This window comes from Prosopis cineraria, unplaced genomic scaffold (genome assembly GCF_029017545.1).
Source record: "Prosopis cineraria cultivar Desert tree isolate PC_DT_omini unplaced genomic scaffold, ASM2901754v1 PC3, whole genome shotgun sequence".
Taxonomy (NCBI): Eukaryota; Viridiplantae; Streptophyta; class Magnoliopsida; order Fabales; family Fabaceae; genus Prosopis; species Prosopis cineraria.
The window spans coordinates 26,099,044-26,118,767 of record NW_026555334.1 but is presented as its reverse complement, the minus strand read 5'-3'; the positions used below and the strand labels follow the sequence as shown (position 1 = coordinate 26,118,767).

The window sequence follows — 19,724 nt, the reverse complement described above, 5'->3', positions numbered from 1 at the left end:
AGTAACTTAATAGAATTTAATAAGACAACCAAATTTTGACAGAATTATCTCAAAACAAATCAAAAGGCAAATTAGATAATACTCCATGAATTATTGATCTGTTTCTGTGTATTTCTCTGCACAGTTTCGTACTTTCATTTTAAATTCGGTATGTTCAGTGTAAATATTCTTGGTATGTCAATATATATATATATATATATATTTTTTTTTTTTTTGCCAACGGCATGTCAAATTGTCAATAGTACTTTAAAGCATAAAATATAATGAATATTTGTGGTGAGTCTCATTGTGCCAATATGATTAATTCTTTACCATGCAATCTCTTTAATTTTTTTTAATATCAAATCAATTTTTTTTTGGACAAATGTCAAATCAATATTAAATCATAACATTTTAGTGCTTTTCTTATCCAAAACCTAATTCCTTTAAAAGATTTTTTATTTTTTAAAATTTTGATTCTTATGCTTGAAAATATTTGTTATTTGGTCTTTTTGACTTTTTTTTTCCTAAAATTGTACTGACAAGTTGAGATTCAAATCTTGTGGAAGAAAAAATTGTAATGAGAGAATTAACTTGAATTGAATCTAACAATGATTAAATTTGATAAGATAATATTTAAAATCTTTAAGGATGTGGATCCCATTTGCGTGGCACCACGTAAAAAAATTTTTTGCTCCTAATAAAATCAATGGTCATAAAGATTTTATAGAATCAAATTCGGTATTTAACTAATTTTCTTCTCTCTCTTTTTTTCGGCTGATGCATATTTAATCTCCTTCCTCGTTTGGTGCTATCATGTATTAATTTTGATCCCTCTTTCCCGCATATCTTTTGGAATTGATAATTTGCTCGAGATTCTTAACCAAAGTCCAAAGAGATAACAGAGGATACACATAGAACACACCTCTTTATACCTTGTTTTTCTTCTATTTTTTCTTCAATAATATCATTGCTAGTTTCAGTATTTTTAGTGTTTTTTTTTTTTCACTTGAAACAATGAACTTTTAGATGTTGGGACGTTGTTCGGAGTGAAGAAGGTCGTACAGGGACTATTGGGACCTTTGAGCGGTATGTAAACTATGTCTCTTTGATTCTGCATCTTCTCACTTCCGCACCCATAAAATGAAAAAGAAACACAATCTTCCTTAAGTTTTCTAGGAATGAAGCGAAAGACGCGAAGAAGAAAATAATGTAAAGTGTTGGCAGAGAGAAAGATTGGGTGAAAACTATATCTGATTCTATAAAATTTTTATGGCTGTTGATTCTACTGGGAGCAAGAGATTTTGCCATGTAGTGCCACTCATTCCATGCGTGTAGTTGGGACATGCGTGAGATCCAAATTCAATTTTAATGTGTATTCTAAGTTGTTTTTCAAACATAATAATTGCACAGGAGAGTGAAATCAAATACCATATTCCCAACAAATAAGTAATTCATCCATCCCAAATTCTAAAATAATTTAAAACAACATTACACATATCAATAAAATGTAATTATGATACCTTAAAAATTTAATTTTCAAAAACTAACTATAAGTTTTTAAAAATATCCCTACACACTTAATCATTACGTTACAATATCATCTCAATTTTGTTCACTTGAAAGGTAATAATAAAAAAATATAATTAATAAAACCTTAATTTTTTTAAATTATTTTATATTTTGAGATAAAAAAATTTATCTAATGTTATTTTATAATTTGAGATGGGCGAGTACATTGGCTTGAAAAAAAAAGGCTCAAATTTTAATAACTCTTTTTTGAGATTTGAAGGTCCCTCACTAATCAGTGGCCGCAACTTCTCATTTTAAGAGGAAACGTAAAGCTTAGTGACTTGAAAGTTATTCGCCATCCTTATTATTTAACGTTACGCATGCCATGATATCAAGCAAGGCACTTTAGACTTGCATTTTCCTCTTATGATGCACTCATATGCAGAGCGACCAACGAAGCATAAACACCACCATTAATCTTCATCAAGGAGTCATGGATTCCCTTCTCAGCAATCTTTCCATTCTTCACTACTGCTATGACGTCGGCACCTTTAATTGTGGAGAGACGATGAGCTACCACTACAGTAGTTCTATTCACCGTAACATTGTCTAAGGCTTCTTGAACTACACGTTCAGACTCTGCATCTAATGCACTGGTTGCCTCGTCAAGCAAAAGGATTCTTGGGTTTTTCAATATGGCTCTTGCAATGGCTATCCTCTGCTTTTGCCCTCCTGACAATTGTGTGCCTCTCTCCCCAACAAAGGTGTCAAATCCACTTGGAAGTGAACTTATGAACGTGTATGCGTTGGCTGCTTTTGCTGCTGCAACTATCTCTTCCTCATTTGCACCTCTTATTTTGCCATAAGCTATGTTGTCTCGGATAGTTTCATTGAAAAGAATTGGCTCTTGACTAACCAAACCCATCTGCTGTCTCAACCAACTTAATCTCAACTCCTTGATCGATTCCATCTAGCAGTACAAGTCCAGAATCAGGGTCATAAAATCTCTCAAGGAGACTTATAACTGTAGATTTTCCACTGCCACTTTCTCCAACCAGAGCAACAGTCTAGGAAAAAGACATAAGAAATGCAATTACATCATATAGTCTTGGCAAGAAAATGCTATTTATTCAATCTAAAACCTTGAAGTCATGTTGATTGAATACCTTTCCAGAGGGTATGGTTAGGTTCAGTTCTCTGAAAATTTGAACATCTGGCCTTGTTGGGTATTTGAAGCTAACATTTCTGAGTTCAATTTCACCATTCACAGAATCTAATGTCATGCCCTCATCGCCACTAGAGTCAATGCTGGGTTTACTGTCTAGGATTTTAAATATTGAAGCTGTGGAGTCCTTGGCCTTGTTGGTGTCTGGTGCCCAGGCACTCGTCTGGGAAACCCCTATTGCTGTAATCGTTAAAGCAAAGAAAACCTGCAAGTAACCTACAGTAAGAACCATATCAAAAGCAGCAAAACAAATATGTGGAGACAGTCCGTTAGTGATATACCTTGAAAACCTGTCCAAAATTTGCTAACCCTTTCTTTACAAAGATGGATCCTACGTAGAAACACAGGGCATTTGTGCAGTATAAAGCAAAGAAGGAGAAGCCATAACCAACACCGCTAACAAAACCTAGTCGAATGCCTTGTTTTTCTGGCCCCTCACATTTCTTCCTATACATTTCCATGACCTTCGGCTCAGCACAGAATGATGCAACAGTCCTAATGCTACCAACTGCATCATTTGCCACCTGACTGGCCTCTTCATACATCAGCTACAACAGGAAAACAAAACAAAAAATAAGTGTCCAAAATAAAACCCTTTGGATTTTATTGGCAATAAAGAAAGTAAGAACTAAGAAGGCTAACCTTAGCATCTGCACTAAACCCTTTCAGAAACCTCATCTGAAATACTCCTTGCAAAAGAATCAAAGGTGACACAGCAAGAACCACAAAAGAGAGTCTCCAATTAGCTAAAAATGCTATAAGGAGGCCTGTTGTTATTGTTGCTATGTTCTGCACAATAAGGGCCAAGGTGTCGCCAACAAGACTTCTCACAGTTGAGGCATCTGTAGATAACCTTGCACCTACTGCACCACTGGAAGATGAGAAACATTTGAGTTTGATGAATGATAGAAATTAAAGCATAATAACTCCTATAATAACTTGTTAATTTACCTTGAATTTGCAGGATCATCAAACCAACTGATTTGCTGGTGCACAACCTTCTCAAATGTCAAAGAACGAATTCGTTCTATTAATTTTCCACCAGCAACTCCAAAGAAGTAATTTTGTAACGGTAGAGTCACTAAAGAAACTAAACCCAAAATCACATAAAGAACTCCCCAAAATTTTGATTCTTTCCTCATTTGTTCAGGTGGTTTATATAACATTCTAATAGCTGATGAAAGCAGGAGGCCAAATATAGGGAAAACTAGGCCTTGTATTGCAGCTGCAACTGATCCAAGCAATAACACAGGAATCTCAGTTTTGTTCAAATAGGCCAAGCGCATAATGGAAACCTCTTGCCGCTTGACATTTGCAGATTTGGGTTTTCCAGGATCATCACCTTCTCCAGAAGGATATGTATTAGTTCGATTAGCTAGATCAAGGCTAAGTGAGTGAGAAGATTGCCTTCCTGATGAAATTCTTCTAAATGATCTCAACCATGATTTTTGGTTCTCAGAGGAAGAAATGTTTCTGTCTATATAACTGGTAGTGGCCTTATCTGTTTCCGATTTTTCTCCAGCTTCAGCTTTATCTGCACCTTCTTGGAGACGAACAAGCTGAGAATAAGCACCATCAGGATTCTGGATTAACTCATCATGAGTTCCTGCTAATAGAAGAAAAATGACAAAGTGTATATGTAATTATTTTGAGTTCAAGGATTTTAACAATAAAATTAGTCGCGGTGCTGTATTCATATGTGAATGAAATTTGGCCCAAAAAAAAAAAAAGAATAAAATGCATAAGAGTAGGTAATGTAACCTTTTTCCACTATTTTCCCTTGATACACCACTGCTATTGCATCAGCATTTCTAATAGTTGTCAAACGATGAGCAACAACCACTGTGGTCCTGTTTAACATGACATTTACCAATGCATCTTGAACAATGCGTTCAGACTCAGCATCTAGTGCGCTTGTTGCTTCATCAAGAAGGAGGATTTTAGGGTTCTTCAGAATTGCCCTTGCAATGGCAATCCGTTGCTTTTGTCCCCCGGAAAGTTGAGTTCCATGCTCCCCTACCATGGTGTCAAGTCCCTGCAAACAGTGAAACAAATATCGACTAAGTATTATAATTATTCTCTAAGATTCCAAAACTGTGCATTTATCATTAAAAGTTAAAACTAAAGAATTTGATATACCTTTGGCATTTTGTCGATAAATTTTGCAGCGTTGGCAAGCTTTGTCGCTGTAGTTATTTCATCATCAGTTGCATTATCCTTGCCATATGCTATATTTTCTTTGATGGTACCTGTAAATAACATCGGTTCCTGACTAACAAGCCCAATCTTTTCTCTTATCCACTTAAGTTTGAAGTCCCTCAAATTAACACCATCTATAAATACTTCACCAGCATCAGGGTCATAGAATCTTTCTAATAAACTAATTACAGTTGACTTTCCGCTTCCACTTTGACCCACTAAAGCGCTGGTCGTGCCTCTTGGAACATGCAGTGAGAATCCAGCAAAAACCTGCACGTCTGGCCTTGCAGGGTATCTGAAATAAACATCTTTAAGTTCAATATCTCCCTTGATGTCCTCCAAGACAGCCCCATTAGTGTTATAAGCATCAATTTTGGGTTTTCTTTCAATAGTCTCAAACATCTTGTATGCCGCAGCTTGACCTGCTGCGAATGCATTGAGACTTGGCGATGTCTGTCCCAGTGCCCTGGTTCAATAAGATAACAAAGACGTAAGGAAGGTACATAAGGTTGTGTTGCATGATAAAAGATTGATGAGTATGATATGTAAAGGCATATTAGATGTTTACTATTAACTTCATTCATATTTATGAAGAGCCTACTGGTGAACAATGAACACCAAGTTATGTTAAACATAGTGCGTGTTTAGTTTTATTTTTTCATTTTTTTTGCCAAAAGTCAGTTTGACAAAAATCAATTCAATAAAAAATAGTTGTCGTAACGAAAAGTCTTCAGTGGCTTGGGTCTTTCAGCTGAAAGGGCCTCGGAAAAGATTATAAACCATAACCGAAATTGGTCTCGCTCACATTCCACCCGTCATAAGCGCCATAATTATAGTGATGACAGCTCCACCATTGTACCCTCTCTCGCGGATCAGCTTGGCTCCATACCACATTGCAAGTCCATAAGTGCTGAAGATTATAAACAAAACAACTCCAAATCCAAGCCCCGTGGCCATCCCTTGTTTAACCATTGTTTTATAGGCGACTTTCAACTTGCTATTATACGTTTCTACTGCTTTCTTCTCCCCAGTGAAAGATGCAACCTAGTTCAATATCACAAGTACTAGTCAAGCACTAGAACAATTTCAAACATCTCAGACACTTAGTATGAGTTTTTTTTTTTTTTTTTTGCCCTACTGTTTTAATAGCTCCAACGGTTTGTTCAACCACGTTTCCTGCTTCTGCATAAGCAAGTTGTCCACGACTTGACATTTTTGCCACAAACATTGACGAAATTCCACCAGCAATGACAACACATGGAACACATGAAAGCAAAACCAGAGCAAGTAACCATCCTCTTGTAAAGGCAACCACAAAACCGCCGACAAAAGTTGAAGCAAGTTGCAGAGACTTCCCCACCTGTTATAAAGTTCTTATGAGTTCTATTGGAATCAGACCACTAATCCATATTTAAATCGATCTAGAATAAGGAACAATACAGGATTGGGGGGGGGGGTAAGGAATAGAAGAAAAGACTACTATAATACTTGCAAGATCAAGACACTTGATTATGGCGACTTCCATATAAGAAAGGAAAGGAGGTTCACCTTTTCGCCCATGGCATCTTGAATGAGAATGGTATCACCAGACATCCTACCAATGACCTCTCCTGTGGTTGTTTCAGTGTCGAAGAATGCAATATCCTGTCTTAATATTGTTTTCAAGTACAGACCACGAATCCGTGCGGCTTGCCTTTCTCCTGTCACCATCCAACTAGCTACCTCTGTGGCATATGTAAAAAAATGACTCCCAGATTGCCCGTAATTTTCTTTAAACTAAACACACAAAATATAGATGTGGCTTACCAGATAGCGATCACCAATTAATTAAGAGATGCCATTACATTCATATGGATTTGTGAACAAATTAAGAATAAGACAAGAATACAAATGTATGTGGTGTTTACATCACATCTTTATTTACATAGTATTGGTTTTTTATCCATCTTTTCTCAAAATATATCAATATATATAATTAAAGAGATTTGGAATGATAACTTGGATGCGGCATTCAAGAAAACGCATTTTGTAATGTACTCCACAAAAGTTTGAACTTACCGTGTTCTCCCAAATTGGAAAGCTTAAGAAAACGATGCCCTACGTACCTTCCTCAATATGCTTACGTTTATGAGATAAACAAATTTATATGACTTCCTAAAACTAGCGAAGTATCAACGAAATAGAAATAAAAGAATGAGGAATCTTACGGAGACTTGAAGCAACGCCAGAACCAATAGCCAGGTATACAAAGAGTAATGCAACCTGTTCTAAAGTAACAGATATCAATTAGTTTTCTTTCCCACGTAAAATCTGTAATCCAGATTGTAGTAATTAAGTAGGCAAAGTGATGAAGTTAGGAAAACAAAAGATTCTCAGTCTTTTGAGTCTAATTAGAGAAAACTACCCTTCCCTCTTCCAAAAGTGACGTGGCAAAGTAAAATTGGCTTTTCATCATACAGCTTAGAAGCTACATGCTCATTTGGGATAGTCAAAATCCAGAAATAGAAAAGCAAATACATCAGTAGTCTAGTAATTTAAATGCATAGTGTACCTTAGAAACTTCACGCACAATGCGTGGTTGATCAGTCGAACCAAACGTGTTGATGAGCTTCCCAAAAATCAGTGTCATGAGAGGCTGTGATAATCCATTGGCCAACGCACAGATCGTACCGATGATCATCAAGACCACGTCGGGACGGTCCGCGAAAGTAAAGAGCTTGTGAAAGGGAACTCTCTGGTTTCCCGATGAATCTGTTGATCCTTGTGCCATGGCTGCTGAGTCCGGCCACTCACTGATCCAAAACTTTTCTGCGTTGATAATGTCTTTCTTCTTCTCCTTTAGCCACAGAATTTTGCGAACTGAATAAAGAAAGGAAGCAAGAATTCCACTGTGGTTAACGAAACATGTTAAACGATAATGATTGAGAAGAAAGAAAGAAACGTAGCATGATGCATGTGACGTAGGAAAAACAAGAAATCAAAGAACAGTGGCGATCGAAGAGGAGAGATGGATTGCACAGAATCTTCTAGTCGGTTCTGTTACGAACTCGATCTAATTTAGGTATAGCATTAATTTATTTTAACAGAAAAGAGAGGGAGAGAGAGGTCTTAGAAATAAGAATTTATCTTTAACAAATTAAACTCTGCTAGACGTAACAAAAAGAAAAAAACTAAAAACTAAAATCCTTTTGGATGCTTTTTTGTTTGAGAGAATGCAGAGAAGTTTTCTTTTTCAAGAAAATTACGAAGGGGTCAGTGGGTTAGGTATATGATGTTTTCATTTATTTAAGAGAATTATTTATTGTATATTTATAAATTTACTCTTAAACTTATAAAATAAAAATCGATTAAAGGTGTGATAAAAAAAATCAATTATAAGGATATATTTGATTTTAACATTAAAAAAACTATATTTATAAAAACATCAATTCTACGTTTCAAGAAGGTAAAAGTGAAGCATGTGGGGTCATTTATTAACTTTTTTGAAAAATATAATTTCTAAAACGTTAACTCGTGGAGGGGGGAAGCTTAATTTGAACAGATCAGTGATCTCTTATTACGTCACTTTGAGTACGAGGTTAATGCTCATATAGCAAAAGTGAGAGTATGATAAATCACGCAGAGTGCAGATTGAGTTGCTTATTTTGTTTTATAATATTCAAGCATAAACTCCATGCATGCTGTTGTTTCATGATAGATTATCAAGAAAATCCCATAGGGTCAATTCTCGATTACACGTCTATTATATTAATTCAGTGTATTCGACATCGCACACCAATTTTCAATCCACACAGTTGTTTTTCCTAATTGTTTGTAATTAACAATTATACCTTTTTATTACGTAAAAGAACTTAATTATTCAATATTTATATAATCATTCTTCTTAAGATCACGGATGAATAAATTGATGGTTCAACAGAGAGCTTTATCTCTCCCTTTGGGTTAGCATCACGTGAAAGCAGAGTCCCTCCCATCCCGGCTATTAATCTTAGATGCTTCTAATTTAGTATAGGCTTTGCTTTGCATTCTCATTTATCCCCCAAATATATATATATATATATATATATATATGCGCGCGCGCGCTCTCTGCTTTCTACCTTGTTCTCTACTCCTTTGTTTTATGCATAAGACATAGATCCAAAAAAAATTTAATCTTGTTTACAAAGCACTTACTAATTTATAACGCTTCTCTTTACATTTTTACCTTTTTTAAATATTTTAAATAAAAGTATCAATAATAAAATTTTAAAATATTTATTAAAGATAAAGGTGAAAACTTGTTAAATTTTAAAATAAAATTAATAGAATTTAAGATTTTTTTAATTTCGATAAAACATATTGAAAGTAACTTATAAATAGATATGGAGAAAGTAATGCCCAAAAAAAAGTAAATAGTTTCCTCAATATAGATTGCCTATTCGAGATATAACAAAATAGTTACATTATATAGATATTGATAAGCATATCAGATATGATATGTATCTAATATGTTGATACTTTTATTTTTTAAAAATCAAGATATGATACATTGTTTACACATACAAATATATTTATAAAAAATCATAAAAATGTTAACAATATAATTTTAATTTAGAAAATATCCAACCTAGCATACATATATGATTCTTTATAGTAATACCAAGCAAAACATAATAATTAATTATATTTTTTTTCATCCCTACTTAATTGCCTTCTGCCTAGTTTTTACCAATAGTTCCATGCTTAGAGTTTATATGCCAAAAAAATTATATCCCTACATTTTTATAATTAAAAATATAATTTTTATCTTTTTATTATATCTAAAACTTATTTTTGAAGGAAAATATAATATTTGATTTTAAAATTGAATCACATAAATATATTAGAAACAAAAATTAATATCACAATATTTAATAAAATTTAATTGCTTAAAAATTATCTTGAAGTATTAGTTTTAAAATATCAACTTACAATTTAAAAGTATAGGATATATACTGAAAATTAAAAAAAATAATATTTCAATACTCTATAGATATGTATCGAAGACGCGTCGACAAGTATTAGTATCGTCACAATACCAATATAGACACATAAGATAATTTAAATTATCGGTGCTTCATGGCAAAACAAGCTATGAGACTAAGGCTGTGTTTGGATTTCAATTAGGTATAATTAATTATGAAAATTTGATTAACATAATAGATTTTATTTATAATAAATTATATTATAATGTGATGGTATTTGGATAATATTTTCTAAAATTACTTTTTGATAAAATTAAAGATGTTTGGATGATTTTAATTAAAATCAATTTTAAATATGCAAATGACAATAAAGGACATGAGTTAAATGACATATGATATTATTAAATTTATTTTTATTTATTTAATAAAAATATGATAATGATACATTTACTATTTTAAATTTATTTAACGCATATATATTGATATATATATATATATATATATAATTTAAATTAAATTATTATAAATTTATAATATTAATATTTAATAATATTTTTATTTCAATTTTTTCAAAAAAAAACTTTTCTTTTTGGCTTGAGCTGCATATTAAAGTAGTAACTCTGTTGATGTTCCACCGTTCATACTTTCTGTTCATACAATCACACAAAGCTAGGGGTATACTTGGCAGGGTAAAAATTCTGACAAGTAATAAATGCTCAAATAGGTGTAATTGAAATTGATAAGCTGGTAAGAATAGCTTAGGCAAAAACGTGGTTTGGGGTTACACAATCAATGATGCAAAAATTGAATTGTTTAGATAAGTGTTTCTAAAGTCGGACCATACTGGACGGTCAGATCGATCTGACTATCGATCGGTCTAGTTTTCAGTTTAATTCATATGAAAGAATTATTTTAGGAGTTGAGCCATTTCAAATTAACAGTCAAATTGGGAACCAAAATCAAGTCGAGAACCGGATTCGGTTTTTAAAAACCAGAATGTTAAATTTTTTTATCAAATTTTTTTAAAAAATGATTATTTTTTTAATCATTTGATATTATGTCGTATCATGTGGCTTGTCAAGTCATGATAAACTTAAACTATTTGATTTTTTAATTTAAATAGCAATTTCATATGTATTTCTTATATTTAGATTATTATATACGCATATAATTTTTTAATTTAATTATTACGTCATTGATTTGACCATCGGTCCAACTCAATTGAACCATACAAATCGTGAATCGCTGACTTTTTTGGTTTAATATCCGGTCAACATTGGCTTAGATATTCTTCACCAAAATCACGTTTCTGTACAAATAATTGATTCTCATGGTTAATCCAAACAAGTACTAACTAATCCAAAGAGGCACTAACTCCGTCATAGTATATAAAGAGGAAAAATCATTTTGATTCCGACCGTTGGATGCAAACGTGAAGAGATTGTCGTGCATGATACGTGAACATCTATCTATTTATAAGAGATTGTCGCGCATGATACGTGAACATCTATCTATCTATCTATCTATCTATCTATATATATATATACACATACACGAGAAAAACTACAAGCAATATGACAATGTCACATCCTTCATGCTGAAATTTATTAACTTAATTTATTCATAATTTCAAATTTTTAAAAGTAAAACTACAAGCATCATGATGAATTATAATTTCTCTCCCATAAATATAATTTATCTCAAAATCTTAAATATAATTTTTTAATTAATTCACAATTTAAAATCTTAATTTTAAAAACCTTAAATATATCTAAATAAATAATACCTATTCCTATACAAAATTATTATTTTAAAAATTGATAAAAAATGCTTTTCTTTATTCTTGATTTTCTCTCCCATAATCTCAAATAAAACTTCTGAAATTATAAATAATTTTTAAGAAATTTAAATTAATCAATATATCTTCTATTTATAAATATCTATAAATTATACCAATCCACATAGCAATGAGAAGAAGAATTTTTTGAGTAAATTTAATTTTTGGTGTGAATTAATAAAATATTTACATTAAATTCTATATATGTTATTAATTAATTTAATTCTCATTTGTAATTTAATTAAATATATATGATTTATGAATTAAGTAATCAACAGGTATCTAAAGTGAATCAAAGGCCTTCCCCTCATCTTTTATTTCGCTCTCTCCTTTATTTCCATTTATCTATAATCTTTTCTTTTTTATGTAATATATCTATAATCTTTTCTCCAATGATGTCTCCCATTATCATAATTTTAACATTAATATTGATTTTTTAGATATATTTTATTGCAATATCTCTAAAACTTATAGAAACTACTTTCCCTTATCCCTTATTTTTCTCTTCCATTACATTAACTCCTTCATTTTATTTTATCTTTAATATTCTTTTCCATGATCTTTCCCATTATTATAACTTCCTATCCTTTTAGTTTAAATTTTAATTTTACTTAAAAACTTTCGCATTATCAAATGTAACTTCTTCTCCTTTTATTTTAAATTTTAAAAATTTTAAAAACCTTCATAAATCATAACTTCTCTACCCACATTAACAACAACTTATATTGTTGGATATATTTCTCTACTCATTGTCTCCTTGAATCCCATCGCTTTGAATTTCTCGTACTTCTTCTGAGCATTCAATATAAGATAAGCAAAAAGCATCCATCGCCAGCCGCTTTAGTATTTGAAGTCATTGTCACCTCATCCCCTTCCTCCCTTCTCAAGTCATCAATTCCTATTTCTCATTTTTTGAACAAACAATTCAATTCATATCTCTTCATATGCTTTTCTGTATCTTTCTCACATTTAATGTTTTGGGAAAAACTAAAGGCATCATGTTTCTAATTCAAGTTTAGGGAATGATAGCCCCATGAAAAAGTTCACCTCTTTTTTCAGTGATTTTATTGTTCACGCTTAATCTTCATATATATATATATGCTCCTGAATGTCCTCCTTTTATAGTTCATCCAATTCATATTAATTATCTTGTAAAGCTCTTAACATTGTTTTACATTATTCCTTTTATGAGACGTTATGATTTTTAAAATTTTATTAATTGTCTTGTAAAGCTCTTAGCATGGTTTTCAAATTTCAATGTTCTAACTCTAGGCTATCATTCTTGTACTTCTTCTATTGAAATTTAGTCTAAAGTATTTGGTATGTTTTCAAAGTTAAATAACATTTATGCGACTAGATTTATAATTTCCAATGTGATGCCATATCAACATAATTTTGCCATATAAGGTTGTTGAAAGTGTTGAAGTTGCCTTTGTTTCAAAAAGGTATAGTTAGGTGGAGGTTTATTGGAAGAGTTTTCATTGACGTTATTAGGGAGGTGATGAATCTTTCTCTATTATTTACTTTTCATACTCAAATATTACCTTTGTTTCAAAAAATTGTATATAATGATATAGAATATTTATGTAATTTATCATTTATAAACTTTATGCAATTTCAATGTGCCACATCAAATTTTTTTAATTACATTTTTTCTCAAATATTACAATATTAAAATCGTAATTCCTTATATTATTTTTGCAATTGTCAAACCCACCCCACTTCTTTTAATATTTTATTTTTTTCACTCGTGTTATTTTTAAAATGATTTATTGATTTGTCATAATTCATATTGTTCCTGATTCCTCTTCCATTATCTCACCCACCCTCCCATTATTGTAGCTCCCCATCATACTATTCTTATTTTTAATTTTAAAAACTAAGGAATTATGGCATAAGATAAATAATCTATGATAAGAATAAAAATGATAAATAATCTATTATCTGTTATGAAAAATAGTTAAATAACATTTTAAATCTAAAATGTGCTTTAACGGAGAAAATTGTGATGCATAATCTTCACCCCGAATATAATTTATAACATTAATTTTAATTTTTAATTTTAATTTAATTGCGTAATGTGAATATATTATTTATAATTTAAATAATTTTTATTAAAATTAATCTAGTTTTTAAATTCATTCAATGGGATGTTGCATGGAGGTTTTTAAATAATTATTATATTTAACCTATTATTACAAATTGAAAAACACCAATTACTTTAATTTAAAAGTGATTTTTTATAATAATGTAATTTTATAATTTAACTTATTATTTATTTAAACCATTGCGTATGATGCACGGGACATACACTAGTTGGCAATAATTTTTCCATCCTTTGTACTTTCATTTTCTCCGACTTTACTGAGTTCCTCCTAAGTAACACTGCATTTACGGATTGTGTGACATGCTAATAACTAATAATCAAATCACGTGCTAATAACTAATATGAGAAGGTATTTGTCCCTATTAAATACGAGAATTTTTAATCACCCATCCCAACATACCATTTTTTTCCAACGGCTTCCTTTACATTTTGGGCAAGACTTAGATACTTAGTTCTATATATCTAATATATTTTTATCCAATCAAATGAAAAAAAATAGATTTTAATATGTCAATAATATTAATAAAAAAAATTTGCCATGGAATAAATTATCTTTAAATATCCATATGTCTTAATTTAATTGAAAATAAGGACCATTAAATATAGGGACAATTATAGCCAAAGACCACTGGAGAAATATATTCACAACTGAGGACCAATTAAGTTTGAATTTACACTATAATCTGGGAGGTTCTAACTGTAATTAATTTGCACTGAGAAAAGACAAAAACAGCCCTAGTGTTAAAAATAAAAAAAATAAGAGATCATTGATTATGGCTCTCCCTCCTACAACCTTCACGTCACCTTACTTGTGGTTCAGAGGCAATTTGGCTATATTGAAGGTGGTTTTCCCTATATTTGAGTTCGAGAGAAGCTACTCATTTAGTCAATTGAGTTTGGTGTGCTGTAGAAGCTTGGACATAACCATCAAATGTTGTCTTGGCGAGCATTGTTGGAGTTCACGAGGAGTAGAAGCTGCATTGAACTGTAAGTTGGGTTTCTTCAAGCTTCTTTGTTTATAAACCATTGCATTGTTCCCTTCGAAGAATTTTAAAAAATTTACAAGAGCTAAAACCATAAGAACAAGTATCCTTTAAGAAATTAACAATTGATTGGTTGATATTGACTGATTGACAGTGCATGTTGCCTTAGGAAAATAAGTAGTATGTCAAGACTCATATACTCATTCATTAATAGGCGAACTAAGTCCATGCTCCTAGAAATATTGAAGTTTCTTGTCATGTTTAAGAAGTTTCTCAATGAACAAGTCCCGTTAGTATATTGACAAGCAGTCAATTTGAACTTAATAAGTCTCCTTAGTAGATTGAGTATTGTGCCTGATTAATGAATGTTGATAAAGGAGAGGACAAATGTTGTTAGTTGTTTGTTGTTTTATTGTGATTGAAAAGTATATAATGTTGATAATTTGTCAAAATGTTCAATATGTAAATGGATGCAAAGGACTTATCCTGTTATTAGTTTGACAAGTATATGATCTACAAATGACAAGTATTCTTATTATGTTTTTTGACAACTATATAATACACAAATGACAAGTCCTGTTATTATTTTAACAAGTATATAATGTTCATTATTTGTCTAAAGTTTTGGATAAGTATATAATCTTCTAAAGATAAGTTCTATTATTAGTTTGACAAGTATATAATCTAAAAATGACAAGTATTGATGTTATGTTTTTTTAACAAGTATATGATCTAGAAATGACAAGTCTCATGATTATTTTGACTAGTATATAATATGCATGATTTGTTTGAGTTTTGTTCAAGAATATAATCTGAGAAAGACAAGTTCCGTTTCTATTTTGACAAGTATATAATGTGTAAATGACAAATCCCATTATGTACTACTAATAAGTATATAATGTGCATAATTTGAAGTTCTGGACAAGTATATAATCTTATAAAGACAAGTCTAGCTAGTAATTTCACAAGTATTGAATCTGAAAATGATAAGTCTTGTTATTATTTTGACAAGTATATAATCTGCAAGATTTGGACAAGTCTATATTCTGCAAAAGAAAAGTCCCGTTACTATTTTGACAAATATATAATTTGGAGATAACAAGTCCTGTTATTATTATTTTTCACAAGTATGTAGTATACATGATTTCTCTAAGTCATAGAATTATTAATATTTGCAGTGGTAGAAACATGGCTGACAAAGAAAACAAGGAACACATGTTATTTAAGAAGCATTTCTATGTAAATAGGAAGGAAAAGTTTAAGAGCTTCTAAGATGTAGCGGATGGTGTTAGAGAAGCATGGAAGAGAGTAAGTGAGGAAGAGAAGAAGAAGTACAAAGAAATGGCATTAGAAGGAAGAGTAGAAATATGTAAAAAGTACATTTTTACCATTCCTAACTAGATGCTCACTTAGTAAGTTCATAGAAGTTGGTGAATATATGAAGGGGAATGAAAATTTAAGGGAAAGGGTGGAGAATATTAGGTTTGGAAGGTTGTTAGATATTAGTTACAGGATAATTCCTCGAGAACTTGTTGTAGAGGTGATTAATGTATATAATCCACCTATTAAAAGGATTATCACAAGAGGGAAGACTGTTAATATTAAGTCGGCAGATGTTGAGCTCTTATTAGGGTTGCCTATTGATTCCTTCAAGTTTTTGTTTGTATTATATACATTAGGTACTCTATTGTGTCCAATTGCATGTTTTGGTTTAAATGATCGTCTATTGAAAATCATAGCTTGTACCAACAATGCATGGGTATAATATAATTAGGCCATACTTGTTTTCAATTAATTAACAATTGAAATTGAAAAATACAAGAAGGCTATTAAGAAGAGAAAACTCCTCAGATCTAAAAATGTTAGAGGCTGTGTGTTCTTCTTGTTGGTACATTTGTATTTGTCACTTTTATGAACTAAGTTAGCCTTTTTAAGTTGTGTGTGATGTGTGTTCTGTTTCCAGATATTGTTCCTCCAATATTTTCCATTGGTTGAAGGTAGCCCATCCTTCAGTGATTCAATGAAGCACTGAAATGAGGAAAGAGTCATTAGTATAAAATATAATTTTTACTATATATTTTTTTTTCCATAGTTTGTCCAATAAAAAATAAATTCAATAAAAAATATTTGTGTGATGTGTGTTTTGTTTTCAAATATTGTTCCTCCAATATTTTCCTTTAGTTGAAGGTGGCTCATCCTCAAATGATGCAATGAAGCACCGGAATGAGGAAAGAGTACCGAACAAAAGAGTAGACATAGAGAGAAAAAGTTTTCATGGAATTATATATGTTCTAGGCACTAGTGAGGATACTTCTTCAACAAAGATGCCATCAATAACATCATTTTATGACCAAATTGATATTAAGTTGAAATTTATAATATATGCTTTGATTGAAAATTGTCTTATACAGTATATGTCTTGTGCAAGAGTTAATGGAGGCTTATCAAGGATTAATAGCCTTTTTCATGAGAAAATGATAAAGGTACAAACATTTATTGCTGAGGAGTTGCTAAAGCTACAAGTAAATAGGGATACCTTAGAAAAAGAGGAGGATGGAGATGAGAAGGAATGACAAAATGAGGAGGATAGAGATGAGAAGGAAGGAGACAGTGAGGAGGATGTGTAATACCCTTATCTAAATAATCCATTAACATCAAAATTGAGGAAATCAAGGGACTGAGCTCACAAAAGATTATCAAGTTTTCATAATTCACAATTAGAAGAAACAAGTTTTTTCAAAATTCTAGGGGAAGAAACAATTCTAAAATCATTTACAATGAAATCCCAAAATTCAATGTTTTTAATCTCTATCAAAGACTTATTATGCTCAAATCAAAGTTTTAAAACAATACGAAAGCTTGAAAATCGATTAAGACAAAAAACATTTGAGTTTTAAAACTCAAAAATGTGTTTTGTGTAGAAAATGTGATATGTGTGGTGGCTAAATGTTAGTACACCATCGCTCACTCATCTCTGTGCCATGTGCCGTGGTGCGTTACACGCAATTTGATAGCAAACAGCTGCTGTCATTTGATAGTAGTGGGAGCAAACTTCCGACGCATCCTAAATTCCTGTCCGACATTCGATTGAGATGATTTTAGTATCTACATAAAGCTTTCTCTTAGCTCTAGCTAATGACATAAGTTTCATACTTAAATTCATTTTCTACAAAGAATTAGACACTAAAACTCATTTTATCACTTTTTCATATAAAACTCACAACAATGATGTCCCAACTCAACCACAAGTGCCAAAACCTTACACCGACCATCTGATCACACTTAATGGATTTTAGTGGACTTGTGCAACATACCATACTCAACTAAAAACAAAAACTTTAATTTCACTACTCAACCCCAAATTTTACAAAACACAAGGGGGAGGTATTTCTTTCAAAACGAGTACTTTTATTTCAAATTAGTCAAAATAAACATGTTCCTATTTGCAAAAATATTTTGGCCCCATCCAACAGTTTAAAACTAAAACTCACTAACCTAGGATATAAAATACACAAGTGTGACAAAATATTAATGTAAGCAATATAAAATAATAACATGTGATCTAGTTGGCAATTTTACAACATAAATACACATAAATAGAGTAGAGAGGCATGAAAATAGGATTTTTACCACAATCCTATGCCTCAGTATGCTTTTCCAAATTGAATTTGATGAGCTAAGCCCTACAAATATTAAGAATTGAGGGATGAGTGCGACTACTCAGTAACCAAGTTTTACCTAATTTATGCAGTTGCATATCAATTGAAAACATTTGCAAATAGAAAATACATACAAATATAGCACATATGATAAGCATAGCCACGGCTTACAATACTAACAACCATGCAACCAAGCCTAACACACATGGATGACAATGCATATCATAGGATCGCAACAATACCAACCATACGCCCCTAACACATATCAAACCGCAATAATAACAACCATGTAGTTAGATGTTAAATGCATGATCAAATGCCAATCTTGTACCCTCCTGTTACCTTCGATGTGAAATTGGTGGTTACATCCTTTACAGACCAACCCAACCTTTCACTTGTGAAGAGCTACTAGGCCAGGGTTAACTTACTCGCTTGTGTAATTCAATTTCCCCCAATACTAACAACCATAGAGTGTCGTGCCTTTAATCTAGTCTCCTCATAAACTAGTGAAGATTAGTTAGGTTTGAGTCTCTTATAGAACAAGTGGATAGTCCTAAATTAATCATAGGACATAGGTTACCTTTCGATTCCAACGATCGATGTCGAGGCAAGTTTTTAATTTTAACGATCACTATCAATACCATATGGATTTAACAACTATTCATTTCCTTAGGTGAACTCTCACTAATGATCATGCCATGCATATTTGACACATGTTATGCACTTACAACAATTAATGTCATTGATACAATCCTCTCATCACATCAAGCATATAAAACTCTTTTTCACCATTATACTCTACTTATCCATCTATACATGCTCACATATTCTCAATCATCATCATTATTCAAATGTATACATAGCATTTTCACAATGTCACATTATCAAACATGTCAAATTTACATCATGGGTTTAAAATATAAATCATACCTTAATTTAACCATTTCCAAATAAACAATTAATATTCAACTATATAAACTATGGTTTAAAATATAAATCATACCTTAATTTAACCATTTCCAAATAAACAATTAATATTCAACTATATAAACTATATTTCCTCGGTCATCTCAAACCTTTAAAAGGTTAAAAGTTTATCCCTCACAACAAACAATTTCAAAGCTTCTTACAAGCTTGAATGATACCAATAATAATGATCTACAATCAGTTCTACAAGGATAACATTATTATTTCACATTAGGGAATTTTATAACACTAGACTCCTCATATCCCTTTCTCATCAATATCATAAAATCACATCCATTGGGTTCCCTAGGTTC

The 19,724-nt window shown here is 31.4% G+C and overlaps 1 protein-coding gene across 1 annotated transcript; it reads right to left on the bottom strand.

Moving 5' to 3' along the window:
• Positions 1–1,781: 1,781 nt before the first annotated feature.
• Positions 1,782–7,743, bottom strand: LOC129306943 (ABC transporter B family member 9-like). The gene is given in 13 exon segments (XM_054947770.1): positions 1,782–2,450; positions 2,452–2,558; positions 2,658–2,921; positions 2,998–3,264; positions 3,359–3,587; positions 3,668–4,322; positions 4,478–4,751; positions 4,856–5,381; positions 5,721–5,959; positions 6,054–6,275; positions 6,464–6,639; positions 7,123–7,177; positions 7,467–7,743. Coding segments are annotated over 13 exon segments (3,768 nt in total). The 5' UTR covers positions 7,686–7,743; the 3' UTR covers positions 1,782–1,915.
• Positions 7,744–19,724: the final 11,981 nt, after the last annotated feature.